Source organism: Sphaeramia orbicularis, chromosome 5, assembly GCF_902148855.1.
Source record: "Sphaeramia orbicularis chromosome 5, fSphaOr1.1, whole genome shotgun sequence".
In the NCBI taxonomy this organism is placed as follows: domain Eukaryota; kingdom Metazoa; phylum Chordata; class Actinopteri; order Kurtiformes; family Apogonidae; genus Sphaeramia; species Sphaeramia orbicularis.
The window spans coordinates 32,334,490-32,350,435 of record NC_043961.1 but is presented as its reverse complement, the minus strand read 5'-3'; the positions used below and the strand labels follow the sequence as shown (position 1 = coordinate 32,350,435).

Below are 15,946 nucleotides of genomic sequence, written 5' to 3'. Positions count from 1 at the left end.
GGCAGCATCTAGGAAACAGCTCTAACAATGGAGGGCACATCAAAAAAGGTAAGAGTAGATAAAGAGCATTCAATTTATGGATTTAGGGATTGAGTCTTTTTTGGAAACAGAACTATATCATGGGTCATGATAGAAAAGAATAAAAATGACCAACTTGTCACCATGTCAAAACAAACAAACTAAGAAAACACAAAAATGCCCAAAATCCATTTTGTACATTTGCTTGTTTTCTGAATTTTGCGCACATTTCTACACAAAACAGAGTTATGCACCTTAAATCTCAGCAAAATGACCAAAATCAATAAAATTTAAAAATTAATCTGAACAGCAGCTAAATTAAACCCAACAGTTCTTGTGCGTGTGGTGACATGAGGGTATGTGGATTATATCTGAAAATGGGTAAATTCTGTTTCTGAAGTATACAAAAGTACAATTTATCTACAATGTTACAGTGGAAGTATAAGTTTTAGGCACCGTGCAGTAGGATACATGGAACTAAAACAAATCTAAATGGATAAGTGTCACAACAACATAGATAGATGGGTAAGTAACATAACATAGGACTGTTTTATTTATGCAGTAGTTTTTACAAGTAACTTTTAGTAAGTTGCACACTTACAGTATGAAATTAGAGAAATTTGCTTTTGAGCTTTATTGTAAAATAAATATTACAGTTTTAACATGTGTGCATTTACTACATGGACATTCGTGTGTTAAATAAACAATGGTAACAGAGCAGAACAAGAACAACTTGTCGAACAGAGGATCATGAAGGTTAATGCATGTTCAAGTCAGCTATTTTTTCAATCATTAAACACGTTTGGGTTCAGTGAATCATTATATGCTTTTTGAAACAAGATCTGATTATATCTTTCAGTAAATAACTTCAATGTCTTGGTAAAATAACTAAATCTTTAGTCTGTACATGATATTTTTCTCTTTTAGCTGCAGTACTGGAGGCTTTATCTGCTCACAGTGGTGTTGGGGATCGGAGGATCGTTTCAGTATGGAATCCAAGTGTCTGTCATTGCTTCTCCAGCAGTGGTAAAGCAAAACTTATTAAAATTAGAACTGTACTCAAATATGAGTACAAATTATATCAGACCTCTTATGTTACACTATAAATCTGCAGTTCTGTATAAAACAATAATGATAACATGTTAATATATTACAGCTGTGGCAGAAAAATCTGTATTATTGACTAAACAGTTATTCAATAAAAGTAATCCATAATCTGTCACGGGTCAGACATGCGACCCACAAAACTCTGACTCCATTGAAATATCCGGTTTTGCTTCTTCATGGTGTCCTCTGACCTCTGTGACTGCAGCATGTTCAGAGCTTTGTGAACCACACATGGATGTGGAGGTATGACGCTCCAGTGGACGAATCCACTAACCAGCTCATCTGGTCGCTCATCGTGGCTGTGCTGAGCCTCGGGGCCTGGGCCGGGGCCATTCACAGCGGCAGCCTCCCTGTTACTTATGGCCGGTGAGACACACACACACTTCACATTTCTTGGAGACTTACCAAGTAAAAAATGTAATAGTTTTTTGAAGAACAGCAGTCGTATGCTGCAAAAATGACACAACATAAAATCTTACTCTCAAGGCATAAAGTAAACTAATATACTATCTAAATGTTATTACTATCAAAATGGTACTTAAAGCAGAACTGATTAGTAAAGTGGATGGACGTTCTTTTTTATTGCACTTCTATTAAGTTCTTATTTGTTTTTATATTTTAGTCATATTTTTTTATTTATTCTACTTTATTGAAATTTGGATGTTTTGTATTTCTGATCTTGATTAAAGCACCTGTAACAAACCCTGTTTCCCCCAGGGATCATTAAACTGTTCTGATTCTGAAATCTGAAGTACTGCTCTCTTAGAATTAACCCATAAAGATCCAAACAGTCACTGGTGACAGAAACTATCTACTGATCTAAACTGTTTAATACCTGTTGGTCCATTAATCCTATCAATACATGTAAATAATTGGTGTAAAATACAGTTTGTCGTCTTTTCACGGTCATCAGATATGACATATTTGGATGTTCAGAGGCACCGTAGTGAACGTGGAAACACCATTGTCTTCTACAACATTGATTCACCAGTAAAACCCATGGAGTTGGATCAATGACAGTGGATGGATACACTTGGATTCTGTTCAGTTAATAAGAGATTTTGCTGGAAAAGTCACTTTTTCTTCAGTTTTCTCTATTTTTAATGTAGTAATCCTCACCAGTTATTTACATGTACTGATAGGATTAGTGGTTCAATAGGTATTAAACAGTTTAGATCAGTAGAGGATTTTGGTAGATGGTTGATGTTTTGGTCTTTAAGGGTTAAAACTGGTTAATATCCAAATATTAATAATTTTGTAAGTATTAATTGACATAATTGACATAATCTGAGAATAACATTTACTTGATATCTAGACCACAGGTATCAAACATGCGGCCCGTGGGCCAAAACCAGCCCTCCAAAGGTTCTAATCCAGCCCGCAGCATGATTTTATGGAGTGCAAAAATTACACTGAAGATACGAACAGTCAAAGGTGTTGAACTGGTTTGAGCCCAGTGTGATCTAAAGTAAAATAATAGTCTATTAACCCTTACAATAAAATGTGAACAACCTGAAAATTAAGTGCAATTTGAACAATATTCTGTCTGTTACTAAATGTTTTGTGGATTTGTAGATCCGATATGTAAGTTGTGTTCATGAGTTGACACATAATATTGCAGACTTTCTTATTTTAGTTACATATTCCAAACTTCAAAATTTCAACATTATGTTTGTGTGACATTGTGTGTAATTCACACGTACAAGTGATAAGCTGAGGCATAATATTGTTAAAATTTATCTTATTTTTCTTAAGAAATTACAATTTTTTCTGGTTATTCACATCTTTTTGGTGAAAAGATAGTTTGTAAATGTAAATATTTTCATAATTTAATGTTTTTGTTGTACTAAAATGAAGAGAAAAACTTGGAGTTGTCATTATTCATAGGTTTTTATGCTATTATTTTGATGGTTTGGCCCACTTGAGATCGAATTAGGCTGAATGTGGCCCCGAACTAAAATGAGTTTGACACCCCTGATCTAGACTGATTATGTGAATCAGTTAAAACATATTAGTGTACTTGAATTGCATTGTGAATGAAGGTGTTTTTTTGTCTTTTTCAGGAAAAAAGCTCTCCTGTTCAACAATGTTGTGGCCATTGTTGCTGCCCTATTCATGCTCTTCAGTCGCATAGCAAAGTCTTTTGAAATGATCTTAGTGGGCAGATTTTTATACGGATACAATGTTGGTATGTGTGTGTTAATATTTTATGTAGGAATCCATGTCTGTGTGATTTCTGCTTTCAAAATTCACCTTGCTCTGTTCCTGTTCAGGTCTCGGCCTCAGCGTTCACCTCATGTACCTCGGGGAGTGCTCTCCAAAGACGCTGCGAGGTTTCCTGACTCTCACAAGCTCAATGTTCATTGGTTTTGGAAAAGTCATGGGTCAAATAATTGGCATTAAGTAAGAACTAACTTATGTCCCTCACTAGTATGTAGCACCAGAAAGTTAAGATGAATTTCTACTGATTAAAATTGATTTGGAGTAAAATTTTGGGTAAACATTTTTGCTCTGTACAAAACTTTGCAGACATTGTCTTGTAATTAGTCACATGACGAGTAAAAAAAATAATTTATTTGGATAATTTATTAACCCATTTTGATTTATCGTCAGTGGATCCCAAGTGGAAAAGTCCTCTTTTTTCTGTGACTAAACTGTTTTTGTTTTACTGTATGTTTAGGGAAGTGATGGGCACAGAGGAAATGTGGCCATATCTCTTAGCTGTTAGTGGTATCCCTGCCATCCTGCAGTTTGTGACGCTGCTTTTCTTCCCTGAGGCACCTCGATACCTTTATATTGACAAAGGAGACACTGAAGGCAGCAGAAAAGGTGAGACAGAGCACACTAAGGCTACGTTCAAAAAGTTGAGCTTTATTGCTCAGATTGAACTGGCAAAAAAATGTATTTTCCAGTTCACATTGTCTTGTAAATATGGTCAGTATCAGAATGCAGTATGAAGTGACCCACACATCCAAAGGACAATGACACACACATCACATGCAGCAAAAAGTAAACATGGAGACCTCAGAAGTCAGTGTTAATACAGTCATTTTGAAGCAGATTAAAGAAAAAAACGCTTTAGTCATGTTTTTTTTTTTTTTGTGGAGCAATGGCAGTTACCTCTGAACAGATGTGGGTTTGTGGATATTCTGTCAGTGACATGAGCGGTGGAACTGTGAAATAAATGGTTATACCGAATCAGATTTCATCCAACATTTCTGGTTGTGAGATGAAGTGGTAAATATGGTGCAGAATTATAAAATGTCAATATTGTGTGAACACAAAAGTTGCTCGAATTCTGATATAACTATTCAAATTAATGTCATTTTGGTAAAAAAAAAAACAAAAAAAAACAGACCTGTATCTGATTTAGGATCACATATGGAAGTGGCTCAAATCAGTATTTAGAGATAAATCTGTCTCAGTTTAAGTTGAGTAGTAAAATATCCTCCACCCAAAGAATGAGAATGAGAATGAGAATAAGAATAAATTGAGAATAAGAATAAATTAAGAATAAGAATAAGAATAAGAACCAAAAGTATATGGTTTTAATATATATGATTTTAACACTTCAAATTATTTTTCAGAGTTTACATATGCAGCACTCAGGCTGAAACAGTGCCATAAACATTAGCTTTATGGCTCTGTGAAGTGAAACCAATCTCTTTTCACCCTCAATACAAATAAAAATTAGTCAGTTTTTAAAAAAAAAAAAAAAACTTGACCGTGAAAACCGTTTTGACTAATTAGCTAATCAATTATTTCTAGAATACAGACTTGATGTGTCCATCCCTCAGGGCTTAAAAGAGATGAAAAAAAAAAAAACATCATTACTTATTTTAGAAGTTGTAACATTAGTCACAGTGGTGGAAAAGACAGCATAGGAGAATAATTTTTCCTAAAAATAGCATTGTTATCTTAAGCTGAGCCCTCACTCTCTACAGATCGTCCTATAACTATTTATTTATTCATTTATTTTAGTGCATTTTTTAATATTTTATCATATATATGGGTTGTTTTTAGTTGGTGTTTTTAGGATTCTTTTTCTGTGTTTGTATTTCATGCTGTGCATTTTGCTATTTTGTTCTTTAACAGCATCTGGGATGTTTTTATTGAATGACAATTAATAAATCTGAATCTGAATCTATAAAACAATTCTCAAACATTCAAGTGCTTCTTTATCATCTGTATTGAAATGCTCAGTCCATTTCCATAAACTCAGAAACATACCTTCTCCCGGATCAGAATATATCCAGGTTGTATCTACTGTCTATAAAATAAGGGAAAACCCCAGGGCTGATGACAGGAAAATAAATGTCACTGTTGAATGCTCATACAGCTGAGTCTTTTGTACCTTGTTATCCATATATGAACTAGAAGCACTCGGAGAGCGCAGACCTCCGCCAAGGCTGATCAGTGCCCCCACCCCGTGGGCCCCCCCACCCCCGATCACCACCAAAATTTAATCATTTCTTTCTTATCCCATTTCCAACAAACCCTGAAAATTTCATCCAAATCTGTCCATAACTTTTTGAGTTATGTTGCACACTAACGGACAGAGAAACAGACATACAAACCCTGGCAAAAACATAACCTCCTTGGCGGAGGTAATAATGAAGTTACAGACACAGTGGTGACATGGCCCAGTTTTTGAATATGTGTCTTTCTTCTTCATGCATGAAGCTTTACAGTGGCTGTGGCAGGAGGATGACTTAAAGCTAGAGATGGACGACATGCAGAAGGAAAGACAGAGCACACAGGGAGAGAAGGCGAAGACTGTGAAGGATGTCCTGACGTCTCGCTGTGTGCGGTGGCAGCTGCTCACTCTGGCCATCCCCTGTGCCGGGGTCCAGTTCTGTGGCATCAATGCTGTACATTTGTCTCACTTTGTCTCTTCCGTAACATAATGAACAAAGAAATGAATACAAACGGAATCCTTCTGTCTACCTCTGTTTCATCCAGTTTCTTATCTTTCATCCTCTTGTCCAGTTGTACTTCTACGCCTATGACATCTTCCGTGAATCAGGAATACCAAAGGACCAGATGCATTACCTGGCCATTGGGATCGGTGCAACAGAGCTCATAACAGTTACGCTATGTGTACGTATCACTTCACAGCAGAATAAAAAAGAAACATGATGAAAACAAACACATGAACCAAGTGATGCTACTACACAGGACCTGGAATTTGTATAAATAACCCAAAACAGATCGAACAGGGCTAGTTCCTGAGGTGACTGTCTGCACTGCAAAAATCAAAATCTTACCAAATGTATTTTTCTCATTTCTTGTCAAAATATCTCATCACACTTAAAATAAGACATAATCACCTAAAGAGTAACTTTTCAGTGAGATAGAAGAACTTATTTTTAGACAATAGATCTTGAAAATCTTATTTCAAGAAATCTTACCAAGATAATTTTCACTTGTTCCATTGGCAGATTTTTACCTCCGCCAAGGAGGTTATGTTTTTGCCAGGGTTTGTTTGTCTGTCTGTCTGTCTGTCTGTTTGTTTGTTTGTCTGTCCGTTAGTGTGCAACATAACTCAAAAAGTTATGGACAGATTTTGATGAAATTTTCAGGGTTTGTTGGAAATGGGATAAGGAAGAAATGATTAAATTTTGGTGGTGATCGGGGGTGGGGGGGGCCCACGGGGGGGGGCACTGATCAGCCTTGGCGGAGGTCTGCGATCTCCGAGTGCTTCTAGTTTTTCTTTGCTCAATTCAAGATTTTTTTTTTAATTTATTTTTTTTGCTTAATTCAAGCAAAACAAAATCTGCCAGTGGAACAAGTGAAAATTATCTTGGTAAGATTTCTTGAAATAAGATTTTCAAGATCTATTGTGTAAAAATAAGTTCTCATATCTCACAAGTTACTCTTTAGGTGATTATGTCTTGTTTTAAGTGTGATGAGATATTTAGACAAGAAATGAGAAAAATACACCTGGTAAGATTTAGATTTTTGCAGTGTAATTCCATCTAGAAGAAGTGCTTTTGGACAGGCTGTTTTTTCATTACCAACAGTCATCTGCAGCCTGCCCACCCTCAGCTCATTCACTAAACATCTAAAATCATGGTTATTTGACTATCAAACCTTCCTCCACACTCTTTTATAAAATCATCTGGCACTCTGAAATTGTCTGTGTATATGTTGTGTACAATGCAGCATAAATGTATAATGTGTTTTACTTGTCTTTCAAGTGAGTACACTGGGTTGTATATTGTTTTATGCAGGGACAAAAGATGAAAATTAGCCTTGGCTATAATCTTGCATATTGGCACATGTTGTGGTTATTAATATGCACTGTCCCTTTGAAAAAAAAAAAAAACTTCAAGTGTAATAAACAAGTTGCTGGTCTTTTGAGAAATATCCACCTCTGGATTTTGAGTCTAGACACAAAAATACTAGTACAATAAAGGCAAGTAGGGGGTGTGTATTGGCAAGAATCTGACGATATGATACAAATCACAATACTAGAATCACGATACAATATGTCACGATGTATCATGAGACTGTTAAAAAGTAATTTTTTGTTTGTTTCTTTTTTTTTAAAATGATTATTTCATTGAAGAATTGAATTACACCAGAAATATGCACAAACACTAAACACATTTTTATTTGATCACAACAGGATCTAAGGCTATATCGCAAAATTTGCCTGTGTTAAAACTTGAGTTATGTTTTACAGACATTACAGTTTAAGATCCTGTTCGTATGTTCATATTCTATTAGTTCATAACTAACATTACAACATTATTTTTGTGCAATCCCAACAAAGGAACTAACATTATTTAATAAGACTGTTAAATAATAATAGAAAAAATATAAAGAAAAACAAAAAAACAAAATGAACCTCCACAATATCTGCAACTGAATAAATACCTAAAAATATTGATACAGTACTTTTTAATATCAATACAGTATTGTGAAATGAAATATTGTGATATACTGCAAAACCAATATTTTCTCACACCCCTAGAGGCAAGGCTAGTTCTTAGCTCAGAAATATATTGTTAATATTTAAACCAGGCCATGTGCAGTAACTGATTTCCTATTTAGCACAAAAGCTAGGAAATTAGAAGTTTATTGAGTCACATTTACTAGTTTTTATCAGAAAACAGACAAAAACTGCTTTTCCAGTGAAGTTTGTATTTTTCTTTATTTTATCTACTGACCATGTAGATGTTCATAAAAGCTCAGAGTAAATTCAAAGGGTTTGAAATCAGATCAGAGAAAACTGATGTGGAAGTGGATTTTTTAGCAAAATACATCATTAACTGAAGCACTAAAAAGCTTGGAGAGAAAGGTACAATATGTCATATTTAATAGTTGTTTTGTTTTGTTTTTTTTAATCAGAAACATTTCTTGCAGAAACAGCCTATGCTCTAAATCACAGGTGTCAAACATACAGTCTGGGGGCCAAAACTGGCCTGCCAAAGGGTCAAATCTGGTCCGTGGGATGAATTTGTGAAATGAAAAAATTACACGGAAGATATTAACAAACAATGGTGTTAAAATCATTTTAGATCAATTCAATCTAAAGTGGGTCAGACCAGTAAAACACTATCATAATAACCTATAAATAAAGAAAACCACAAATTTCTCTCTTTGTTTTGGTGTAAAAAAGGTTAAATTACACAAAAATGTTTACATTTACAGACTAGCCTTTTAAAAAAAAGGCCAATAACCTGAAATGTCTTAAGAAAAGTATGTAGAATTGTACCAATATTCTGCCTGTTACTAAATGTTTTGTGTATTTGTAGATCCACTGTGATCTGTAAGCTGTGATGTACATGTATAAATGATAAACTAAGGCGTAATATTGTTAAAATTGCACTTATTTTTCTTAAGAATTTTCGGGTTGTTCATATTTGTTCGTGTTATGTTCAAGTACAGTTTGTAGAAGTAAACATTTTCATTACGGAATTTGACTTTTTTCACTCAAAAACATAAGACAAAACATTTGAGTTGGTATTATTTATAAGTTCTTATCCTATTATTTATATTATTTTACTGGTCAGGCCCACTTTATAAAATATTAGTCTGTATGTGGCCCCTGAACTAAAATGAGTTTGACACCCCTGCTCTAAATGCTTTATCAGTTAATTTTACTAAAAAAGTGTATAAATCTGTGTAGTTCTGTTGGAAAAAAGTATATATGGACTTCCTTTGGCATTTATTGTACCCTTCATTGCTGCTGTGTTTCAGTCTTTGTTAATAGATCGTGCTGGCAGAAAGAAACTGATGGGTTATGGGTATCTGTTGATGGGCGTCACCATGTCTCTTCTTACTGTAATGCTGTCCATAAAGGTAACTACACTCCACCACTGCAACCTTCTAATTTCTGTGTCTTTGAGGATAAGTAAACAAAAAGGCTCTATTTTCATTCAGGATATGAACTCAGCGATCCCATATGTGAACATTGCCCTGATCTTTTGTGTCATCTGCATTTACGGACTTGGACCTTGTGAGTTTTTTCAATACTGATCTCATTTTGAAGTGGTGGATTTCAGATTCAAGCTGATTTTTTTTAACAGGTTTATTTATTTTTTTATCTCATTTAGCTGGAGTGTCTATGGCTCTTCCTGCTGATCTGTTTCTACAAGCCTGGCGTCCCTCTGCTTATGTGATCAGTGGGACCATAAACTGGCTGGGGATGTTCCTTGTGGGAATGTTGTTTGGCTACATAGTGGTGAGATATCTGCAGTGTATTATATCAAATTAACAACATGCATCGCTCTGCTTGACAGTTTATTTCTTTGTGTCCCAACAGGATGGACTTGGGCAGTTCTGTTTCCTGATTTTTGTGGCTTACTGCTTCTTAAGCGCAGGATTTCTCTTATACTTTGTCCCAGAAACCAAAGGAAAAACAATGGTCGAGATAATGGAAGACTTCAACAAACTGAATTATAAAAACAGGGAGGCTGAAATTGAAATGATAGATGCTACTCTGGCCACCAAGTTTTAACCTCGTGCACTGCTTTACTCTTATCGTACTTTAACACTAAACTACCTGTGTACTTCAGGGAACAAGCATATCTATAATGGTGTCATTTTACACAAACATCTTCATTTACTTAGGTCATAGCTGACTGATGAGCTCTAACAAATCAAAATAGTAAATTAGTAGATGACAAAACATTTGTTATTGTTATTTTATTCATAACTGTTCCGAGTTGTTTATATTAATTCCATAAGTTCTAGTCCAGTATTAGTGAAATCTAAACGCACTATACTTAACTCTTAAAAACCTACAATTTTATTCACGGCGATTCCTCTCCACATCTAACCTTTCCTGAGAAATATGTAAGCATTTATTATTTCATCCTCTACACTTTTCCGTGAAAAGTAAATACTTTTCTGTATTTAAGTTATTGACCAGTTAGTAAATTTAAAGGCTTTGATATTAGATCACAGAAAACTGATGTAAAAGTGGCTTTTTCAGCAAAATATATCATTAACTGAACATAAAAACCAGCACCTTCAGCCATTGTCATTTGTTAAACTGTGGATTTTATTAGTGACTCAGTATTGCAGAAGATGACAGTTTCCATGTTCACTCCAAAGCTGCTGAGTGTCCAAATGAGTTGTATGTGATGCTGCAGAAAAGCTGAGAAACTGCATCTTACCATAATTGGTTAATTGTATTGATAGGATTAATGATTCAGAAGTGTAGATCAGTGCATTTTAGATCAGTAGATATTGTTGGTCACTGGGGGCTGCTTAGGTCTTTGAGGGTTAAAGCTGCAGTGCTTTATAGTCTTTTTTTTTAGTGTCACTGAGCAAAAATTCCGTAATTCCTTTTCAGCATATTGTACTTCCAGTGTTCTCAAAGGACATGAGACTTCTGTATCTACTCCCTGCCAGAGTTTTCAGGCTTTAGAAAATCATAGGGATTAAATATATGATTAACAGCTGTAATAACTACTTAGTCTGATCAGATTCTGTCAGATGTGACTTGGACATGACTCTGCTGTGACTTCACTTTTCCTGGTCAGCGATAAACAATATAGTTATTACCCAGCCCCCCCAAAGGGGAGGCAAGGGGTACTGTTTTTGGTTTGGTTTGTTTGTTTATTTGTTAACACTCTAACAACAAAACTATTGGTTGAATTCATACCAAATTTGGTTTATAGATTGCCAGTGACCAACAACAGATCTCATTACATTTTGGGAAAAGTAGGTCAAAGTTTAAATTATTTATGAATTTAAAAAAAAAAAGTTCCCCAATTTACTTATAATGGGCGAAATTTCAAATGTCTGTAGCAGCAACACTATTGGTTGAATTCATACCAAATTGACTTCATAGACTGCCAGTGACCCAGAATGGATCTCATTACATTTTGGGAAAAGTAGGTCAAAGCTCAAATTTTCTATGAATTTTTAAATTCTTCCCATTTACTTAGAATGGCCTAAATATGTGCAAGGAGTGGGGTTTGTTGTGCCTGGCACCACTTGTATTTAGTCTTTTGATTTGGATTGAAATGAGAGAACTGCACAAGGAAGGTGTGCATTTTCAAATTCAGGCAATTTTTCCCCATAATTTTAGTTCCTGTAATTTTAAGACCAACATGAGTACAGTTAGCAAAAAATGTTGGAAGAACTCATGAACTCAAAAACATGTTTTGTTGAGGTGCTCTTTAGATTATAACATGTATGCATTCAGGAAACTATTCCAAGGCTGCTCTTCTAATGCTTTGTCGTTATATTTGCTCTATTTGACTTCCTGATGAAGATACAGTGCTGAAACATGTTGAAGTATAGTTGTTTAATAGGTCTAACTTGACTTTACAGATTCAATGAATGCATTTGAATGCTCTTAAAGAGTACTTTGGAAGATTGAAGAAAAAGTTAATATAAGGATAAAAAGGATATTAGAGATTATTGTTAATTCTGTAACCTACAGAACAGGTGGTGCAGGCTTACTACTGGCTGCACAGACTCCCATTACGAACAATAAAATAAAAAGGATGAAAACAAGTCCATGAATAATTACCTCTGCCAAGGAGATTATGTTTTTGCCAGGGTTTGTTTGTTTGTCTGTCTGTTTGTCTGTCCGTTAGTGTGCAACATAACTCAAAAAGTTATGGACAGATTTGGATGAAATTTTCAGGGTTTGTTGGAAATGGGATAAGGAAGAAATGATTAAATTTTGGTGGTGATCGGGGGTGGGGGGGCCCACGGGGGGGCCACTGATCATTAGTGTGCAACATAACTCAAAAAGTTATGGACAGATTTTGATGAAATTTTCAGGGTTTGTTGGAAATGGGATAAGGAAGAAATGATTAAATTTTGGTGGTGATCGGGGGTGGGGGGGCCCATGGGGGGGGCACTGATCATTAGTGTGCAACATAACTCAAAAAGTTATGGACAGATTTGGATGAAATTTTCAGGGTTTGTTGGAAATGGGATAAGGAAGAAATGATTAAATTTTGGTGGTGATCGGGGGGGGGGGGGGGCCCACGGGGGGGGGGGGGGGGGGGCACTGATCATTAGTGTGCAACATAACTCAAAAAGTTATGGACAGATTTTGATGAAATTTTCAGGGTTTGTTGGAAATGGGATAAGGAAGAAATGATTAAATTTTGGTGGTGATCGGGGGTGGGGGGGCCCACAGGGGGGGCCACTGATCACCCTTGGTGGAGGTCTGCGCTCTCCGAGTGCTTCTAGTTTCTGAATCATATTGTTAAGTAAATATGACATTTCCCTATGGTGTGAATGTTGTGGTGGGTGTGATGTGACAGGCTCCAGGAAAATACTTCAGGATTTAAACAAACATATGGGTTGTTTGTCTTAATATCAAGCAGAAATGAAAAGTGAAGGGTTGCTTTTCAATTGCAATTTATTCCATGCTCACCTCTGTACCAACAAGAGAGATGAGGCTCAATAACAGAGTACAAAAACAAATATCTATAGAAAAGTATGCTTATATTGAAATATGTCCAAAGACGTTATAACAAAACATGTAGCTCACATGTTTTAAGAGCAATCTTGTTGAATATGATGATAAAATACCGTTAACATATTGTACATTTTCCGTGTGTGTTTTTATACAAAAGTGTCAATGCAAGTCACTCTGTACAATTCTTAACCTTTTAGAAAAGAGGAACGTTTTTAATCCACTGCTGTGCACAATCAGTATTTGGAAGGCACTTTGCAACAGACCAAAAGCAGAACTGAAAACATTTAGGCCTAAATAATCCTTGAAAACACTTGAGTTTTACACTTTGAGTACCAACACAGTGAAATAAATCATACATCCCCAGTGGACTGAACAGCATGGCATTATGTAAGAAAAGCACTGAAAAAAAAAGGTACATTATATCCTTACAGCATACTCCACTTGTCTCCAAAGAAGAGAATTAAAACACAACCCTTATTACCTCTTAGGAGTAAATAGTAGTGCAGAGTGGATGAAAACAGGAAAATTAAAAAAAAAAAAAAAAAATTGGTCAAAGACATGCAGCTGGCAGTGCGACGGCTACCAGAGCAGAACGACAGCAACAGTGACACTACTGCCACCAACCAGTGATCGACATTCAGTCCCCAGCTCATTTTGCATGCCAGGACAGAGATTCACTCTGTGCATGCAGTTTACACTTTCATAAAATGGCCATAACTTAATATCCCTCTACATAACAGACAAGAAAAAAAAAATCTATATATGTACAGGACCACCATTGACACACATTGATCATATCGGTTGGTTCAAAGATATATATATATATATTTATATTTATAGAATGTGTATATGAATGTTATATACACTTGTTACAATCACAATATAAACATAAATAATATAGGAATGTACTGAATTTAACAGACTGAATTACACACAAATAATAATTCAACAGAAAAATCAAATACAGAGACAAACTCACAGATGGCCTATTAAACACATGAATACACTCTATTTTTACAGAGCCGTCACTGCACGAACCACAGGCCCCTTTGCTGCCGAGTCTGACTTGCATCACGTTAAACGCTGAAGTGTGAAGCCAACTGGGGGGAGGGTCACTCCTTAAATTTACTGTGTTTGAGGATATACAAAGTGACACGAAGTATGTCAGGATTGTTAATCGGTCTTTCATTCCTCGAACTAAAACTGAATTAAACTTGACTCACACTGAATCGATCTTTTGTCTCTGAATCAATATCATCCTGTCATACAATTCAAGATGCATGATTAGAGTGGATGGCAGACGACAAAAAGAAATGTCTGAAATTAAACAGAGTGAGGAAGAATGACACTCGGCGCGTACTGATTTGAGGACGCAATTCATTTTAACTTGATCTGATGACATCACAGGGATATCTTAATTAGATGCAAGTCTAGTTCTGGACTTTTTGATACCCAGAGCAATAGCTTGTGAATTAACCAAGTGACCATTAGTGCAAACACAAGACATATCATCTACATGAAGCAAAAGCAAATCAGACAGGAGGGCATGAACAGTACAGAAAGTGCAGGTGGCGGACATGAAGGAGGAAAATGAAAGAGTTTCTTTTTTTCTGAGTCTGCAGCAGTTGCAGCGTGTTTGGTCGGTCCAGCGGCTGGTTAATGAGTTTAACACTTTCAACAAGGAGTCTGAGCACAGGGTCCTTTTCTAAACCCTAGATGTTATAGACAACACACATAACAAACATCCATCTCTATTTAACATAATTTAGAGTGAAAACTTATCAAAAATGAGCAAAATCACAAGCCTTTTTTGACAATTAAAAAGTTATACACAAAACCGAGGGCATGAATAAGTTAATAAAATATAAATCTACATTTCTCAAAATATATACTGAAAATATACCTGACCTTGGTCCCTGTTTAATGTACACAACTGATTGAATACCTCACTGGCTAGCAAACAACATTGGAAATATTGTCACTGTAACGGGATACGCAAAGCTCATTCGTTAACAATCTCAAGGCATGTTTCAAGACTAGTTTTACTTTTAAACAGGTTAAAATGTACTCCCAGGAAAATTCCATTTTAAAAAGTATTCCTGTACACAGTAGAGATCACAATAACAAATGGCTTTCCTTTCCTCATTTCTACACCTTTTAATATAAATACTTGATTTTCCAATAGGATGCAAACAGTACCTGTCTTCATATAGAGCGCATTCTTTCAGAAAACAAGGCAGAACTGCATCCATGTTTCTGTGAGTATAGAGACGAACAGTCCTGAAACGATGAAAAACCACACGTCACAATCTGTAAGCAGGATACAACAGAGAGACAGTAAAATTCACTTTGGGGTTTCATACAGGCTAAGTATGTTCTCAGCTTTAAAATCTAATGATCTTACAAAGACAACTAACCATGTTTAACTGACAAAGCACTACTGTGTTGTTTTCTTCTATGAGGTAGCTGACATTTTAACTAAAGTACATTTTTTTGTAAGGTTTTTATAGTGCAGAACATACACTGCATATAAAAGTGTCCAAAGTGACAGATCCTCAAAAGTGAAGTCAAACTCTCTCTAATGCCACGTTTCCACTACATGGAACCAGCTTGACTCGACTCGGCTCGGCTTGACTCGGTATTCCTGGAGACCGTTTCCATTACAGGATACTACAGACTTTACAGTACCTGGTCGTCATAGCGATGCGGCACATTATTTCCATGTCATCTGCTCAGAGAGTTGCTGAAAACTCACTCGTTGCGTGTTGTCTCGTCTGAATTTTTACATCAGCCACCAAAGACTGAATGTCCTCGACCGACCATGGTGTAGTTTTGGGCTGTTACCATGTGGATTAATGTACCGCTATATTTACTGTCCACTTCCGCATGTTTTTGTAAAACAGCGGGTCACAGAGAAAA

The 15,946-nt window shown here is 35.8% G+C and overlaps 1 protein-coding gene across 1 annotated transcript; it reads left to right on the top strand.

The window, feature by feature from the left end:
• The first annotated feature begins 27 nt into the window (after window positions 1–27).
• Window positions 28–10,169, top strand: LOC115419492 (solute carrier family 2, facilitated glucose transporter member 11-like). Its single transcript, XM_030134297.1, has 12 exons — window positions 28–48; window positions 946–1,044; window positions 1,331–1,491; window positions 3,189–3,313; window positions 3,399–3,528; window positions 3,806–3,954; window positions 5,809–5,996; window positions 6,115–6,225; window positions 9,334–9,435; window positions 9,517–9,592; window positions 9,690–9,817; window positions 9,899–10,169. Exons 1-12 carry the CDS (start codon window positions 28–30, stop codon window positions 10,091–10,093), a joined length of 1,485 nt encoding a protein of 494 aa, XP_029990157.1. The 3' UTR covers window positions 10,094–10,169.
• Window positions 10,170–15,946: the final 5,777 nt, after the last annotated feature.

Bases quoted from the DNA above. Each gene is read 5' to 3' on its own strand.
- LOC115419492 (XM_030134297.1), top strand. From the start codon at position 28: ATGGAGGGCACATCAAAAAAG. The intron at 5,997-6,114 runs GTACATTTGTCT...CCTCTTGTCCAG, and splicing joins AGTTCTGTGGCATCAATGCT to TTGTACTTCTACGCCTATGA. The intron at 6,226-9,333 runs GTACGTATCACT...GCTGTGTTTCAG, and splicing joins TCATAACAGTTACGCTATGT to TCTTTGTTAATAGATCGTGC.